This window comes from Tachypleus tridentatus, chromosome 6, assembly GCF_004210375.1.
Source record: "Tachypleus tridentatus isolate NWPU-2018 chromosome 6, ASM421037v1, whole genome shotgun sequence".
Classification (NCBI taxonomy): Eukaryota; Metazoa; Arthropoda; class Merostomata; order Xiphosura; family Limulidae; genus Tachypleus; species Tachypleus tridentatus.
This window is the reverse complement of record NC_134830.1, coordinates 94,709,187-94,729,076: the sequence shown is the minus strand read 5'-3', so window position 1 is coordinate 94,729,076 and position 19,890 is coordinate 94,709,187. Positions and strand designations below refer to the sequence as shown.

At 31.2% G+C, this 19,890-nt stretch overlaps 1 protein-coding gene across 5 annotated transcripts in view; it reads right to left on the bottom strand.

The window, feature by feature from the left end:
- Positions 1-19,890, bottom strand: part of LOC143253080 (putative receptor-type tyrosine-protein phosphatase mosPTP-1) — a 235,250-nt gene that overhangs the window by 96,856 nt on the left and 118,504 nt on the right. For all 5 annotated transcript variants that reach the window (XM_076506296.1, XM_076506298.1, XM_076506293.1 and 2 more), the window contains exons 5-8: positions 14,210-14,394; positions 8,928-9,042; positions 7,732-7,926; positions 6,488-6,583 (exon numbers count right to left, since the gene is read on the bottom strand). In XM_076506296.1, the coding sequence (XP_076362411.1) occupies positions 6,488-6,583; positions 7,732-7,926; positions 8,928-9,042; positions 14,210-14,394 (591 nt within the window). The remainder of the gene's footprint in view (positions 1-6,487; positions 6,584-7,731; positions 7,927-8,927; positions 9,043-14,209; positions 14,395-19,890) is intronic.

Here is a 19,890-nt window from a genome sequence, read left to right as displayed (position 1 = left end):
AAAGGATAACTTTTTCTGACAGAATGAAAAATATTTAAATGGGATTACATATATTTCATCTTGCCTGTGTCAAATTCACAATATACTTAAACATAGTCAATGAATTCAAAATACAACATTACACCTTACATCACAGACAATATATAAGTAAATATACATAAAGTTACATAAACATAAACTGAGAAGTTTTATCATAGACAAATTGAATACAGAAGTATCATTGGACTATTTAAAGCTTAACATACTGCATTCAAAAACTGTCAACACACATCATTTAAAAAGTACTTTATACTGGCTGTAATAACTGTACAGTGTTCAACAAAATAAACAAATAAGGTTATGTTTTACATGTTACTTATCATAATGGAATATCTTGGAATAAATATAAGTTCGTATGACATACAATAACATTTTTCAAACTAATTAGTCACTTAGTTGTTAAGCCATTTGTATCATTTTAATTTCATTCAGTGGTATGTGCAGCTTCTAATTTATTATTTACTATACTTGGTCATCATACAAACACACATAAGAACATTTCATCTTGTCACCAATATTTTAAAGCTGACCTCTATTTTATCTTAAGAATAAGGTTGGATGACTAGTGGAATTTGCTGTGTGATCAATTTTTGAACTACTCTTCATTTAATATGATAGACATCCTCAGTTACAATAATTTAGAATTAAAGTCTTTCTAAAGTATGCTGTATTAATGATTCTCAATACAAAAGGGCAGTAAAGCATAAGGTGTGAATAATTATCATCAATTTCTTGTATTTCTAAGGAGGTGGGCTCATAAAATGGAGTGACCAATGTCTAATTACAGTGAACTAATGCTTTACTTCATAATTTCTATCAATATTTTCTTTTTCTTATTGCATAGCTATTGGTCAAACCAAATTCACACAATTGTGAATTAATAACAATTACAAAATATTATTCCTATGGCTGTTTACTGCTGGAAGGAGACCAATAAACTAAATTCAATCCTATTAAGTTTTACCTTCTTACTGTTTGTACTACTTGGCATGTAGTAAGGTACTTTGTTTTTCACATGGTTTTCTTGTTTGTTAGAAAAGATAAGTAAAGTATAGAAACAAACATTTTTGTAAAGTACATGGTTAAATGTATATCAATTGAGCATTTTATTGGCATGAACTAAAATTGTTGAATTTTCATTAACTTCAATAACAAAAACACATAAATAATGAAAAGTGAATATTCCATTTTTTTTTTACCAATAACAATGAAAACTTTCTTTTAAAGATTTATAACAAGAAGCAGAAATGATTTCTGAACTTTGATGCACATTCTTTCCAATAGAGATCAATATATTGCAGGATACAAACTGAGTTTATAAGATAGTCAGTATATAGAGAGATAATAAAGGAGTAGATGGAGCATTATAGCATCTACACACAAGATTTTGAATTGGAGGAGTCCTATCACTCATGTTCAAATAAGCCTGTTGCTTTTAAACATGTTCATGCTTTTTAGCAGTTGGTTATAAAACTAAAAGTCAAACCTACTAAATGTTGTGGAACCAATCTGTTTGACCCATTTTGTTTTTTCCTTCAAAAACACCAGACACAATAATATAATATTATACAAAGTCAGTATCATATGAAAATTATGCTTTACTACCTACTTCTTTATTTTGTATTTTCAGATTTTTTGGCAATTATCCTAGTTTGTTTTTTTATATAAACTCAATATGGTTTGTTGTATATCATAGCTAAAACAAAAGACCAATGTTATTGTCAGAATATGTGTTCACTACATAAAGAAAAGTTCACTTTGCCTGTTAACTTGTTCTTCAATTTTCTATTGTATTAAAATAATATGCTACTGCACACAAGAACACTGCTTAACTTTTTCACACAAATGAAGCAATATATGTATATACATATTTCCCCTCATAAATTGTGCTTGTAATTCTTACATAGTTTAAACTGTATGTTGATAGCTGTACTTTATATTTCCATGTTCTTCAACATAGCTACTCACATATTGCATTCTAATGTTTTTTGGCTAACGACCTTGTAATATGCAGTTAATAGCAGCTGCTGTTGACATTAAGTCTCTAACTATATCATGAATGTAAGTGGATAAATATGAGATGTAAAAAAATACTTTTGAGAGAAAACTTTTGGAGTTTACATGTATACCTCTGACCCCCCAGCACTAAGGTTACTGTGTAAGTGTGAAACTTATCCAGGAAGCAGAACAAAGATTACTTACTACAGGGGATAGGTAGCTTTGATTTCAAGTTCATTAAACAAAACTAAGTTTTTATAACTCACTTTACATTACAATACATTACTGAATTGATCTGATACCAACATCCATTCATAATCAGCTCAACTTCCTTAAGTAAACTTTTTCAGTTCAGATAGTTAATCATTATTATTATTATTATTATTATTATTATAGCATTACCTTTCAGCCACACTAAAATGTATGATAAATGCAGCAAGTATAAATAAAATGTTGAAACAGCTTATGATTTTATTATTTTAGCTTCAGTTATAATTCATTTTTATAAACTCTAGAAATACAAGTGTGCAAACAAAAGATCTCAGATAGAAAACATTATTACTCTGAGTTTCATCACATTTTCACTTTTGAATATAAAATACATGCAGCTAGTTCAAAAATAATAGTTAATGTTTATAATAAAACAAAAAACATACAAAATGGTTTGGAAAAACTCAAAAGGTTATCTTCTACAATTTGGCAAAGAAACTGTATCATTATAAAAATGATTAGGACATTTGACTGTCCAGTACAATCAACAAGTTTTTTTTTTCAGTATAAGAGCATTGGAAGAAACAATGGTGTATTATCTTGAAATATGCTGTCAAAGATTGATGTAAGAGAGCTGACCTGCTAAAGTGACTCAGAGAAATATATTTAAATAGCAGCTGTCCCACATATCTAAATTAAATCAAATCAAATGTTGAGTGTGTGTATGTGCATCTTTCTGATAACACAAACTAGTGAAAATCCATATACAAAAAAAGCTGTTTTTTATATTACAAATAGAAATCACAGACAGACAGACAGACATGAACATATGTACATCTGTGTATGTATCACCCCCATAGTTTCAAGAAGAAAGGAAAAACCTGAAATTTTGCACCCATACTAAGTGGACCCTGAGGGTGTACACTTACGTATTATTACTTATCTTATCCATATGCATTTGTTTGTAATAAGGCAAGCTAGCAAAAACACATAGAAAAGAAGTGGTTCCTTATATTACAAGTAGAAATCAGACAGACAGGCACATGTGCTCGTGTGTCAGGGTGCCTGTCATAGCTCCAAAAAACAAATACTTTTTTTTCAATTTTGTAGTTTATACATTTCATTTCAGACTTCTAGCACATAGACTCTTAACAACAATATTAATTTATATTTTTATTGCTAAGCAACATGGTACAAAAGCCACTGTTGGAACACATTGTTATCAAAATAAACTGGCTTTTCAATATATTTGAAGTTATATAGGGAATCACTTACTTAATATTGGTGAAAATTGCCCATAATGTTTGTCTTAAAGCACTGCAACAGTGAAAAATTGTAACAGGATCTGATAACTTGTGATAGAAATTTGAGATATCAAATACAAATTTCAAATATTTAATGCACTGTTAAAGTTCTTTGACAATAAATAATTCTATATTTACTGTACTTTTATTACAGATCTTTTTGTGTCTCTGGAAAATTAAGTGTTGACTGTTTTTTTATGCCACAATGGGTTCAGAATATGTACACTGACAATGTCATCTAGAATACATCAACCTAACATCCTGAGCAAAGCCAGGTACTTTTACTAGTACATATAAGCACAAAAATCTGTATGTTTTCTAACTACCATTAGGTTACTGGACCAATCTCAATCAATCAGAGTTGGGGGGAAGGGGGCAAAGCCCTCAACCTGCATTATTACCATTGTTGAAGACTTATTATCTCTGACAAAAGTTAATGTTTACTACATTCATAGATGGTGCCACAATCTTACAACAACAAAACAAAGTATTAGGCAATCTGTGAAGCTTATGCAGTCACGTGACCAAAAGTTTTTACTAGTTTGGAGATAAATGTGATAACTTTCTCAGTTGTAATGGTACATTATGTACAAAAAACTCTACATTTAGTGCTTTGACAAAGAGTTCAAATAAACCATTTTAATACTGGTATAAGGTAAAATGTCAGTAATTTAAAATGGCTAAGATAGACACATTATATTCTCCCAGTGATGACCACAAGTTTAGCTATCACTTCATTAGTCACACTGACAAACTAAAACAAATCTATGAATACTCCCAATATAAAATAATGAGTTACCTAGATTTTAGTGCCTTATATCGAAAGTATACAAAGTTAAGATGGTAATAAATATTTTGTGAAAGCTGGGTGCATTCTGTCAAATTGTGGAAAGTTCACAACTCAGTTTTTGTAATTTACTTGAAGGAAAACAACTGGTTAAAAACCATTTAAACTGAACTTAGATTATTTCTAATTAATCACCTTTATTTGCTTAGCAGTATTTCATGTTTGTTGATGATCAATATCATTCTGAATTAAAAGAGAACCAACTTCTCTGGGAGCTTGTTTGCTGATGATGCTTACATTTACTAGATATATTAGCATTTGGCCTAGATTTAATTGTTTAAAGACATAATGCACGGATTAAAATGTTATATTACATCTACATTTATATTTTATAGGCCCTTACACTAGTAAAGTTTTTAATGCATTATTATATCCAAATATTCATATTTTACAAGCAAAAAGCACTGCAAAGCATCTGCTACAGGCTCCTAAATACATTTATAGTTTCTGAGATAATATAATTTGTCAATTTGGATACATGTATAAGTAACAGCAGTTTAAAGTGTTAAAATAATTTAACAGTGATAACTGTTAAAAAAAATTGTATTTTCTTATTTGTAAAGTACTGATCCTGTTTGACAATAAAAGAGTAAAAAGACTAGAGCTCATAAGGTTGTTAAATTAAGAAAAGGTTATGTATTATTAATGTTATTTTTCAGATACTAACCTATATACACATACACTCATAACTGTGGACTGGGATAGAATATTATATTAGCCTGAATCTGTATTAAAATGTGTTTCTTGTTCAAGCCTATAGCTCAAAGGTTTTGTGATGCTGGTGTTGACATTCATGATATTTTCATTGCCTGAAAGAAAATAATTTTAATGTAATAAAAATATGCCTGTTGGTATGTCATTCCCAATGACTGTCTGACATCTCTCTGAGTTTTTGGGTTGCAGTACACATATAGCAGGAAAAGAAAAGTGTTGCTCCCACATAGCAGACACATTATTTTGCATAGAGATGGCCATAAAGATGACCAAAATCAGACCTATACTTTGCACAGCTAACAAAAACACAGCCAAGTAGCATTATTACATACTTCAGTTCTAAACAGCTAAATGCTAGGTTCATGGTTATTTCACTAACTTGCTGTTATGTCCAATATGATGGAATAAAGAAAGCTGGTCCAGTACACGACATCACATGCATAATGTCTATAATTTAACATACATACAGTGTAAGGGAAGAGGACACAAACATCATTACACCAGCACTCTCTATGGAGGAATAAAGTGAGAAAACAAAAAGTCACTATTATTGCAATAATACATAAATTAAGATGAATAATGTAATGTAATTTATAATGTAAAAAAATATTTGTTTGTCAAGTTATTATTTTGTTACCTTAATGAAACAGATTATACTTGCAAAATTAAATGCTATATTAATTTATTTATTTTATAAATAAATATATATTATAAATAAATATATGTACTGAAAATTCATTAGTACATTTACAGTTATGGATAAAAGACTGGCACGAATAAATGGGTTTGAAAAATACCAGTGTGAGTCACAGCTTCTATCAAAACACAAATGTAGAAAAATTTTAATAAATTTAGCACTAAAAAATAGTTATACAAGTTATAAATCACAGCACAGAACAATGTAAAAAAAAGTTATGCAAGTGCAGAGTAAAAACTTAACACAATGTAGAAAAAAAAAAGAAAGAAAGAAAATTTTACACTTCATTTAACACTAGCAGTAGCCCAAGAATTGATAGTGGGTGCTGCTTTGCTCGTTCAAAATTAGGATCAGCAGCAGATAGCCTTTGTAGCTTTGCCATAATTCACAAAAGAAAAACAAATTTAGCCATGCTCCAATGGCTAAAAGAAAGAACATGTTTGATGTTCACAGAAATCAAGCCCAAGATAATCCCTAATCACCAGATCATGTCAGCCTGAAGATATTAAACCTGTTTCTGTTTTTTTCAGAAACCCAGCCAGATAGCTTTCCAAAATCTAGTTCACTTAACACATTCATATATGAGGAACAGCATGACAGTAAATCCTCTCATTAATTAAGATACCTTACAGAAAAACATACACATTATGGACATAATAAAGAAAATAAAATTAATACCTTTCACATCAGTCCAAACTTCCAGCTTCTCAGTTGGTTCCCCTTGATTTTTACTTGTGAAAGCTTCCACCCAGAAACTGTATTTTGTGTAAGGTACTTCAAGGAACAGAAAATATAAATCTAAAAACTACAACTACTAAACAGTTTTTTTGATGTTAAAAAAAATTAAGATTCAATATCTATATCTCTGCAAAAATTAATATCCAATTTTCTAAATAACCAAAAACCACTGAACTGTCAGAATCATAATGCTGAATCAAAAAGGTTTTTCTATGCCCTGGAATTTATACAAATATGCAAGATAAGTATAAATGAATTGTTTTAAAAACATAACTTTCATTCTTGACTAATGTCACTTTTATCAATGTTAAAATAACTTCTTTTATTTATCTATAGAATACTATTTATACATTTGGAAGCCTAAGCATTACAAATTTATAACTTTTCTAGAAACAATTACCAACTAAATATGTGACAAGTTTTCCAAACTTTATATAATGTTAAAAATAATTTGCCTTAAGTTACTGAAACTGATATTAGATGTAATATATTACATTGAAGGAGAATATTTATGATAATTGCACCTAACAGTAATGCCAGAAATACATAATATATATATTAGAAAATATAAATATCTGTAACTTAATGTACATTTGAATTTCCAGATAACATATAGCATATAATTCAGAAAATAACTTATATGAAAATATATAAGGTGTTTTGTATCTACCTTATAACAATATCACTAGAATCTTTCATGGTGAATTTCAGGGTGATGGCTTTCAAAGCTTCTAATAAGATACATCATACAATACAAAGGTCATCTGTCTACAATTCTACCTTGGGTGTATGATGCATGTTAATGATACTTCCAAAGGACATAACCTTGAATTACACTTGTGATATTTCTACAGGTTAGGCCTACAGTACCTTCATACCACTAACAATTATTTTCCTGAACTCTCCAGTTCTGAATTACTTGTTAATTGTACTTCTAAGCCAATCTGAGTATTATGTATTCAGGGCATATTAATCTCTACAAAAGCTAAGTAATATGTCTCACATTAGTTAAAATCATCACTTTACAGGAATTGAATTACCATTCACAATATATACAATCAATACTTGAATAAATTGAATTAATGATGAAAACAACATTGAAAAATTTTAATGAAATTCAAAGAGATTAAATAAGCATTTACAGCTTTTACAGTAAAAAAAACACAGATTGAAGCAACACTTACTAAGATTAGAAACTGCATATTTCATGCTAGTTTGAGGGTTGTACACTGTCTTATTTCTGATTTCATTTCTAGCTGACTGCCAGTACATGGTATATCCCTTTATAATACCATTTGGATAATCAGGTTCTGTCCAGTTTAGCCACACAGTTGTATTGTTGATTCCAAAACATGTGAAATTTTGAGGTTTACTTGGTTCTTAAGAATGATAAACAATCAGAATATGCTTAATGCAGACAAAAACCAACATCATTTTTCTAAGTTTACATAAACAATTAGAAAATATGTAAGCATAACTGTTTGCACTGCCTAACCTAACAGTAATAAAAGACTGAATAGTTATTAGTAGTAATAGTAATATTTAAATGTATTTACCTCTTAGAAAACAATAGTTTTGCTTTAAAAGTAAATCTTTAAACAATTTTCTGGATGGTCTTCTGGTTTTAAAGTAGTTTGTGTAACAAAAAAAAATGCTGATGTGAATTGATACTGTAATAAATGCTATACAGGATTCACTGTCACAGGACTAATCAATGAGGTAGCCAGTGAAATGTACTACACAATGCAACAACATTTTATTCATGAGAGGTCAAAATGTTTTTAAAAGTATGGGCTAAGATTTGAGATACAGATGAAGCTGATTTTCTCTGTAACATTTGTGAAGAAAGTTTTAATAAGTTTACTTTTTTTGTTAGGACAGTCACTAATAATCATAAATTGCAAAGTGTGTAGAGACAACAGCTTTATATTTTTATCTTCTTATTCAGTTGTAACTGTATTATTTCAAGCTAATCAAAAGAGTTTAGACAACTACCTTTAAAACTATTCATAACATTCCTTGGTAAAAAATTTGATTGTCACTTGGCCTTCTGAATGACCATTTGGTAACTGATTGCAATTTGGACATTTAAAATGGCAACTAGCCATTCATACTATTTATTGGAAACACACAGCTGATCATTCATCAAAATAAACAGTAGCTGCCTACTAACTGGCCTTAAGAATTTACAATAATTCATACTCATTCAAAGGGAAAAATGGCTATCATTTAGTCATTCAGATTGAAAATTTATACTAAACATACTACTTTCTGTTTGCTTAAATATGAAATATTCACACATATTCAGGACTAATATGTAAAATTCAAACCTTTGTCACTATAAGACCTATGCATATCTTAAGCTTTAGTTTGCACCTACCTCCTTCTTCAGTCATGACAGCTACACTTACAGGTGGACCCCGCCCTTCAGGATTAAATACTTGTAATGTTATAAGATACTGTGTAAAAGGTTCCAGATTTCTAATTGTATATTCCTAAAATTCATAAAGAATGTCATGATACTTTGTAGGTTAGGTAAATACAATATAAAACATAAATTGGTTCATTAATTCTGGTACATGACTTGCACCTGACAGGAATGTAAAAGACTTGTGTTATAAGAACTTGTATGTTATATAATCCTCATAAAAAAGTCACATTATTAAAATTACATAATGCTAGCAGGAGTATAGAAGGCATAAAAAATTTTAAATTATATGCAAGATATACAATGCATAAGACAAGTATCAAATAATTAAGAATAAGTTCCTAACACTGTCACAGTAATAAATTTTGGAGTGGTCAGGTTATTGCCACAAATACTGCATATATATAATGTAATGTACCAAATTAAAAGAAGCAAGTTTTAAAACACAAGTTGTAGTTATACATGCCATGAAAAAGTGGTCAGGTCATGACTTGACTGGCCTTACTACTTCCTACAGTCCTGAAATTATTAAAGGAACTAGTAATATCAACTAATTGAAAACAGAAAATGTACAGCAGTGCAAGAGTAGAATTTTACATTACAAATAACTTTCAAACTTACAAACATGATATTGGAAGTTTTATCTGTCTCAAGCAGTCTAACTTACTAACATGATATAGGAAGTTTCATCTGTCTCAAGCAGTCTAACTTACTAACATGATATAGGAAGTTTCATCTGTCTCAAGCAGTCTAACTTACAAACATGATATAGGAAGTTTCATCTGTCTCAAGCAGTCTAACTTACAAACATGATTTAGGAAGTTTCATCTGTCTCAAGCAGTCTAACTTACAAACATGATATAGGAAGTTTCATCTGTCTCAAGCAGTCTAACTTACAAACATGATTTAGGAAGTTTCATCTGTCTCAAGCAGTCTAACTTACAAATATGATATAGGAAGTTTTATCTGTCTTAGGCAGTCTAACTTACAAACATGATATAGGAAGTTTTATCTGTCTCGGGCAGTCTAACTTACAAACATGATATTGGAAGTTTTATCCGTCTCAAGCAGTCTAATTTACAAGGATGACATACTATAAAAAGTATGTTACAAAATACACCAGAAATTAGTGCCAAGTAAGCTTGGTTTTTATTGGCTGACTCCCATAGTTATCTTATAATTTTAATAACATTACATAAACAGTTATCTGATATACTCAGTCATGATGTATCTCTTTCCACAAGTAATATCCCTGCAATCCCAAAAACTGACTGACTTAGCTATGTGATATCAGATGAAGGAGAATATTCGTCAACGCCTTGTTTCTTTTAGTCATTTTAAATCATGGAAAAACTGTACAAAAAAGCTGGCATAGTATGACTTACTATATACACAGCATGTCTTTTCCTCATAAATATTTCAATAATACTGAGGGTTTATGAGATCATGACATACAGCAGAACTCAACACATTTTGTACTCAATGAAATTCATAAGTGTTTTAGATTTATAAGTGTATTCTTATATGGTTTTCTAAAGTAACAATCAAGAAAGCTGTTCTTCCTCTATGCTGGAAAATGTAGCTAGTCAAATGAATCTGCTTGCCAAGTGTTGATTTAATGTCATTTCTCAATAAAAAATTATTTTTCAGGTGATTTTAAAATTTGTTTTAGTTAATAATACATTGTTTATTTCTCAGTTAATGTAGAATACATACACTTTGTGTGTAGCTCTTGACTTTATGGAGATAGAAAATGTTTTAAGAACTATCCATCAGTAGCAATAACCTTGTTTTACACAAGGAACCATAAAGTTCATATCCTGTAGTTTCATTTTATGTCAATGGCAAAAATAGGACTACAGTCATGTGAAAAAATTAGGACACCCAATGAAAGCCTGTGTATTTGTGTAACATTTTTGGATATATAGGTATTTAATCTCAATTTCAACAATACTGAAAGATTATAAAAATATAACTAAACAATTAAAACTGAAGAAAAGACTTTTCAAGATCTTCTGTAAGTGTAATTCTACAAAAATTCATATTCTAACTGAGGAAAAAGTTAGGACACCCTACCCCCTAATAGCTAGTGTTACCCCCTTTGGCTGAAATAACTGCAGTGAGATGCTTCTTGTAGCCATCTACCAGTCTCTGACATTGGTCTGAAGAAAGTTTGCTTCAATCCTCAATGCAGAATTCTTTCAGCTGTGAGATGTTGAGGGGTTTCAAGTCATCCCACAGCATCTCAATGGGATTAAGATCTGGGCTTTGACTCGACCATCCCAGGACTCTCCATTTCTTAGTTTTCAGCCAGTCTTTGGTGGATTTACTGGTATGTTGTGGGTCATTGTCATGTTGCAGAGTCCAGTTCTGCTTCAGATTTAATTTTTGTAGAGATGGTCTCACATGATCCTCAAGCACCCTCTGATACACAGTAGAATTCCTGGTGGATTCTATGATTGTGAGCTGTCCAGGTCCTGCTATAACAAAGTAGCTCCAAACCATGACACTTCCACCTCCATGCTTCACAGTTGGTATGAAGTTCTTTTCCTGGAATGCTGTATTTGGTTTATACCAAACATGTCCTCTGTTCTGGTGTCCAAATAATTCAATTTTAGACTCATCTGTCCAAAGAATATTATTCCAGAAGTCCTGGTTTTTGTCTACATTCTCTCTGGAAACTTCAATATGGCCTTGATGTTTCTCTTAGAGAGCAAAGGTTTCCTCCTTGCACACCTCCCATGCAAGTTAAACTTGTGCAGTCTCTTTCTGATTGTAGAAGCATGCACTTTCACATCAACAGTAGCCAGAGCCTGCTGTAGGTCCCGTGATGACATGTTAGGGTGTTTGGAGACCTCTTTTTGCAACTTGAGGTCTGCTCTCGAGATGAACTTGCTTGGACAACCAGACCTGGGCATGTTGGCAGTTGTTTTGAAAGTCCTCCACTTGTTGACTATTTTCCTGACAGTGGAATGGCTGATTTCAAAATCTTTTGGGATCTTTTTAAATCCCTTACTAGACTCATAAGCTGCTACAATTTTCTTTCTGAAGGCCTCAGACAGCTCTTTTGCTCTCACCATGATCCTCACTCTCACTTCAACAGTCAGGAGCACACCAAACTAAATGTCTGAGGTTTAAGTAGGGCAAGCCTCATTCAAAATGCTGAGTAACAATCTTCTAATCATGTGCACCTGGAGTGATACACCTGTGTGCGAGTTGAGCAATTTTAAGTGGGAATAAATGTGGGGGGGTGTCCTAACTTTTTCCTCAGTTAGAATATGAATTTTTGTAGAATTACATTTACAGAAGATCTTGAAAAGTCTATTATTCAGTTTTAATTGTTTAGTTATATTCCTGTAATCTCTCAGTATTGTTAAAATTGAGATTAAATACCTATATATCCAAAAATGTTACAAAAATACACAGGCTTTCATAGGGTGTCCTAACTTTTTCACATGATGTAAGTGTTTTGGAAGACCCTTAACAGTTACTTCTGTGCAACAAAACCAATGTGAAAACTTGACATTTTAATCAAAGTAAAGTATCAAGTTGCCAAGACATATTTATAGACTTCAGTTAATTCTTTACCTGAGATCCTTTGAAATGATACAGAGTATTTGCATCATAAATCAGTTTCAGGTTTATATAAAAATATACCTACCTCCCTGATATCCTAGTTCACCTGCATACAATGTACGTATATTTAACTTAAATATACAGCTGCTTATAAGTTTAGTCTAATATACTACTTGAAGCCAAATTATAGCTTACATCTGTAACACATACATGTTATATAACATATTACAGTGCTCTAAGCTTCCTGTGATACAAAACGTTTTTGACAAATCAACAACTTATATCTCCAATATACAAATGTGCACTGAATTTAAATAAAAAGCTTGCTCCAATTAAAACTTCATACCAATCTGTTGTGTACAACTCTGCACATATATGTAGCTACTGATATACATATGGTATGCAAACATGTGACAAATATTCAGAACCCACTTAAGGCAAGAATGAATGCTACAGATTTGTTATCAACTGATACCAATATTTTTAAGCAGACACGTTTAGAGTATTACACAATCTCAAAATTATAATAATTACTCCCCAATTTACCTAACATTTTAATTACTAGTAACACTTTACTAACTGAACTGTTACAAACAGATCAATATAAAATCAATATACTGGCTGCATACAAGTCTATCAAGAGAATTACACACACACACATATTTTATCAAAGGGAACTATAAACAAACAACTTCATTTTTGAATTAGGAACAATAAATTTTCAAAAAAACTTTAGTCACATGAATACCACTCATCTGTAGAAAATAAATAAATAAAAACATAGGTTGTGAAACAAATTAATATTTGTTTAGGAAAAGAAACAATAGATTTGTCTAGTTGTGAGGAAAGTTTGGTATTGCAGTTATTTATATTATCTTTATGCATTTTTTAAAAATAAAATTAATTATTCAAAAATTAGAAACTAATATAGAATTTTTTATTATTAGCTATATATCTGATTATAAAGACATTACAAAACACTGCACAGAATGATATACAAAACTTCTGAAAGTGTTAAAATGGTTCTTTTCAAAGCCATTATTGTCAGTTTTATTTATTTTAGATTTCATTACCTATTTTATTAACCCTAGTAATGTAAAGTTGTGTATTTAATTGACAGTCGAGTGAAAGTCTACTGACTGCGTGAAATTCATCTACCTAATTATTTATCTAAAACTAATCGATGACAACAAAAGCTCTGTTATTACTAAATTGACATTAAGTGTTGAAAAATAAGACTGCAACTGGTGTCACATAGTAATGTTGCCAGTCACACGCAAAATAATCTCAGCTAAACGTCATCATTGATTGCATTAATTAATGTTTGTTACATAATAAGCTGAAGCAACAGGTAGGAGACGTAAAATTTTTCGATCATTACAACAATTTACAAAAAGTTGAACGGAAGAAATACATCCTTTGTTTAACATAGTTATATAATTTATCAACGAAGATATGTCACGACCATACACTGTTGCACTGCCCCTGCTCATATCAATTGTACCACAAAAAAATGACAATAATAACTAAAACACGATTCGTTATTATATTAAAAACAAGCCATTAACTAAGTTACATGAGATAATTTAAAATAAAGTATAACACATTTTTGCGTTCTATATGCAGTTTCACCTAATTCCAAAATTTGAAATACTTACTTTTAAAGAGGAATTTCTTAATATTCTCTCTCTCTCAATCCCTGGCCGGTCGCGAGGCCTATACAGTATCCGATATCCTAAAAATTCTCCGTTAATCGTGTCTTTGTGAGGTGGTGCCCACTGGAGGCGTATCGAAGAACTACTTGTGTTGTGAGCGGATATAATAGTGGGCTTTCCATCGGGCGCTGTTGATAAGATTTTTGGACATTACCTTAACTGCATATGAATATTACAGTCCACTGTAACATATAACTAGTGATGTTCTTCGATATAAAGATTTCTTTCAAACTCTCAAGTAAATGCAGAACAAGGTTACAACACGAATCAAAAGGTGCATATTCAACGTTATAAAATTTATTGTACGAATACTAAAGTACCTATAATAAATAACATGGAACTTGCATTTCTTACAGACCTCAAAGTTAAACAAAACATAATACATATGAAAAGTTTGGTTATGGGATTACTGTAATGTCTATAATGGGCAATATAACAATTCATTTCTTACGCGACGCACACGAAACTGTCTATAATAGGAAATACGTCACTTACATGCTTAACGCAAAACATAATCTAACAAATAATTACATCTCAAGATGTTAGTTCTAGACATACTAAAGTTGTCTACAATAGGTCATATGTAACTCACAGTCCTTACGCAGCATAATTTGACAGAATTGAAGAAGTGATTTAAACTGAAGAAACTGGAGGGAAAAAAAAAGCAAGTTGAAAGAATTGAAATACTGGAAAAGTTACTACAGACATCTGGAGACAAACTTGTTTGCTATGTTTTGGGTTCATACTCTTCGTCAAGCGTAGCTATGAATAATACACAGTTAAAAGAACGTTTGGAATTTATATGTGAAAACATGCAATAAATTCAAATCTTGGGATGAACAGAACACGAAGCGAGTACACTGAATAAGATATATGAAATAAAATGTTGTGCTTTCTCGCTTAATCACACACCGATTAAATATAAACAAACTACTACAAATCTAACAGAGATAAGAAAATTAAGAACAAAGTATAAAGTTATAAAAATAAATAAACAATAAAACAGAAAATTAAAAATTCATCAAAATGGATAGTTTCCACAGAGGATTTGGGGTGCCAGTTTTCAAAAGTAAGGTGAGAAGAGGTGTGATAAAAAGTTTTAAATGGATCTGTAAATACAAAAACAAAAATTGTTAATTCATTACTAATGGTGTTGCAGAATGTAATTTAATACAAGTTTGTGTTCTACGCTCTCGCGATCAGATTTGTTACGACGGGAAGAGGTAGGTTGTTAAACAAGCACATTCACGTTAACTCAGTTGTATTCTGGATGTGATATCATGTTTTACCTCTTAAAGTGGTACTTAAAAAAAACAAACTATTTAGTTTCCATGCTCTAACGGTGGCATCACATAGTCCAGAAAGTCATTAAGATTATTTTATTCTAGTTGCCTCGTTTCTTCGTTCTATTGTCTAGAATACAGATTATGCCTGTTCTACCTGAGAGGATATTATAATAATATACAATATCGCATTGAAAGGATTAACACTGTAATGTGCTTTGTTGGTCTACTGTGAAATTAACTTAATTTAACAGCTGACCAATATTGTGAGGGAACTAAGGCCACAAGGTGACGTTGTCTACTGGACAAAGAAAATTAATTTTCCTGTTAAATAAAGGCTCACATTCTTTAGGTAGTTTCTAGTAAGAGATCGTAAACTGAAGAATTATTTCAAAAACGTCGTATTTTAGTTCTGTGGAGATTAATTGAGAGAGTGAGAAAGTCGTAATGCCAAACACAGCCTCGTAGAAAAAGTATAATTTTGTCTGCGTAGGTATGCACTCTGTTTCCATTTATTTGTTGTCATAAAAATTCGATTTATACAGATTCTTTCGAACTCGTTATTCTATATTTAACAGAACTCAGTCAAGTTACCTGTAACGGAACTCTCCCAGAAATCTCTTTTACCTGAATATCGCATATATGGAGTTAAGGTGTTTGAATACTGACTGAGTGGTTAAGAGTGCTGTTTTGTAGAAGTCAAAGGTTTTCCCGAAATCCGTCACCTTAACTGCGCAATGTTTCTTCGATAAGGACTTGACTGCATCACGAGCCATAAACTGGCATAATACCCCACCACCTCAATGCTGTCAACACGTTTTTAGTAATCCCAAATCCCTGAATAAATATTTGATTAAATATGTTAAGAATATTTATCAACACAAAAAACCATTAAGTTAACGTAACAGCAGAAATTTAATAACATGAAAAGTTAATGCACCCACTTATTACTATCTGTATGGTTATTATTTGATAACAAAACTCCACTGTTTTCTGACTGTGCTAACCAGGAAAAATTAAAATAAGAAACTGCATGACGCTCCTATAGTAAATGCAATAAATTACGCACTCTGATATACAGATTAACTGGCCGTCCACATGGAATGCAAATATAGTATTAGAGTCATACTCAGTGATGTAAATGCACGTGAAGAAATCAGTTCATTCGCGTAGTTGAGTTCCGTTAGTCTGTGCAAATGAAGCCACTTAGTTTGGAATATAGAATGCACTAAACAATCTTTTAAATTCTTTTTGCGTTTAAAAGAAATTAAGAGTGGGTAGTAAATATGCCAGTATATATATTGTCTCTTGTATAAATTTGCGCTGGGCATGTCTGCTAATGTATCTGTTGAATGAATGATGTAATAACGAATTTTGGCAATATGCGGTTTATCACTAGAGTATAGATAGTGAGCTTTTGATAAATTAAGTGTGTCAGGTTTAGCCTTATCAGTTATTTTATCGATATAATTGTTTAAAATAATTGCTCGTGTCGTTGGTTTACAACTGAAGTAAGTGTTGTCACAGCCTAAACATCTCAAAAGTTGTTCTTTGAGGTTGTCAGTAGTTTTGTAATGTACGCTACTTGTAAGAGTAGGCGCGGATATGTCAATAGTGATATCTAAAACAAGTCAATATCCTGTGAGGAAATTTGAGCAGTAAATTAAGTAATGTGTGGCAAGTTTCAACACAAGAGTGAAAAGCTCAAGTTTTGTGTGTGGTATATTTAATAAAAAGAGAGGGTTTATGAGTTAGCGCACTGTAAACTTGTTCTTCTAAATAAACGAAAAAAAATGTTGAAATAAAATAATTTCATTTTAGTTCCCATGGCAACTCCTTGTAACTATTGATACATTTGTCAGGAACAAGTCGGTTAACCAATGTATATGTCTGTTGGGAGTAGACGTTGCTTCTTTTGTTGAGGAAAAAAAAAGTTGAAGTGCAATAAGTCTGTCGTTGAGTAGTAACAAACGTATACAAAGACTGGATATCTATGATAAACATGTAATCGGTAGGAGAATTAAACTTTAAATGATAGGGGTGCTATCTTTAACACATGTACGGAAAGTGACTACTAGAATTTGAAAAACACTCTCGAGGTACGTGGAGATAAATTCAATGGTGTAATTACAAGCAGACTGCGAATAATAAATGCATACGACATTTAAAGGGTAATGACTCACTGATAAAAAAGGTTTTTCGAATATTGCAATGCAATACTTTGTTCGGAGAGGAAGGTAGTGCAGAGAAACTGTAGGGATTTTGAATTGCATATATTCAATAAAGCCATGGGAAGCAAACAAATCCTCTTATATTCCTATTCAGTCGGTCTTGTAAAGTTTCAAAGCCAAAATTTAAGCATTGAATTACTGTGTACTAACTCTTAATATCACATCCCAATTATCTATAATTTTACTGTAAGAATCTAAAAGTTCTTGTACGTCATTCATTTTAAAGTTGAATTTTTTTTCCCTAACTCGCAACAAGCAAGGTGTGAAATCAATCATGTATTTGATTAGTTATGTGAATTTTTTTATCACTGGGGAAAAAAGAGCACTCTTGAGACGTAAGAGAATGAAAGCAAGAGATTGAGCTCACCCTGGCACCCCCTGTGCACGTCAGTGACTAAGAAGCGCCCTGGGCACCCAGGTTTGTGATTTCAGATAAAACAGAAGAGGGCAGTTCTACGGTGTCGAAATATATGATTTTTGACAAAGGTGGGTGGTTGAAAGGTTTGGTCAGTTCTCCTATACCGTCTTTAATAAGTGTTTGAAAACGAGGAAGAGGGCTGCTATTGACAGGGTTCTAAAAATGGAGTCATTTCGTTGTTTGTTGACCTCTTGAACGTACAGGTCTGTAATGCGAAATATGGAACTTAACATTTCTTACCTAACGCATAATCCAACAAAGAATTAAATATGAAGTTATTTCTAGGTACACTAAACTGTCAATAATGGACAATATGGAGCTTATATTTCTTACGCAATGCATAATCCAATACGCAAGTCTAAAGAAATACTGATTTGAAGTTTCTGCAACCAACAGAGAAAAAAAGGGTAAAAGGTACAAACGAAAGTTTCAAAATCGTATTGACTAAGAGTTAAGAAGGACACACTTGCCAAAATAATGTTCCCTATCTCCTAAGAATCGGAAATATTACAGGCAAAATATCCATTCTTTTCAAAAATTTCAAAAATATTGTACTTCGAGTAACAAATGTTTGTTAGGTATTCCTCAGTACTTTATACTAATAAGTAGTACTAACAAGTAGTACTATTTATTTTACAAAGAAGAAAATAAGCTCTATTTAATAATAATAACGTTTTCAATTTCCTGCACATACTTAATGACCAAAAACTAACTTCCAATTATAGATATTAAACTATTTTATTAAATCAAAAGTTTTAATATCAAGTTTTTTGTTTTTAACATATTGTACAAACAAGTGAAAACTTAACTTTAAACTTAGTCTCTTGATATATATATATATACACTCGTATATACTGTACTTAACTGTTTTGTCCCACACAGAGACTGAAAACAATAAATTGTTCAAGCAACTAAAAACAAATACGTGAAATATTTACTTGTATAATGTTTATAGCTCATTTGCTAATTTTAGAAACTTTTAAAATATTAAGAAATATTGCTGAAATAAAAGCAAAATAAAAATATCTGAGAAACAAGAAGATAATTAAAATAATCTGTACCAAATACACAAACAATATTCATACGAAAAATCAATGTAAAGTTTCAGTGTTGTTTTTTTTATTTAAATATGTAATGTTAATTTGTAACTAATTAAAAAAATCATTATCGTTAGGCAGGGTTTTCCAATTATTACTAATGGCACAAGTATCTTTTGACTTGTAGCTTTAAATTTAATTTTACAGTGCACTTTAAAATCCTCAGATCAATCCTCATTAACTTGTACTTAGTCTTTAACAATAATAAATGTCACAACAGGCCAGATGAAGAGTAAAATACAGGACTTTAATCAGAAGATTCACTGTTCATCTGAGAAAAACAAAAGCAACTCTATGTTAGTTCCTTATTAAACAATTATTTTTAGCCGTGACATAGCAGCTTATAAAATAGCTGAGATTTTTTTTCCCTGAAGTATAAACACATCTGGCTTATAGCTCCGTCTTTTCTTGACTAATTTGAAATCTGATTATAGTTTTGGACTCAGGAGACTAAACCCTTTCGATTATTGTATTTAATCACAACCAAGGTCTCGTAGCTTAATTTACACTAATCCTACCTACAAGAATTTACATTTGACGGTACGCTACTAGCGTTCTGATGAGTAATAAAATCGAATAAGATCGACGCACACCC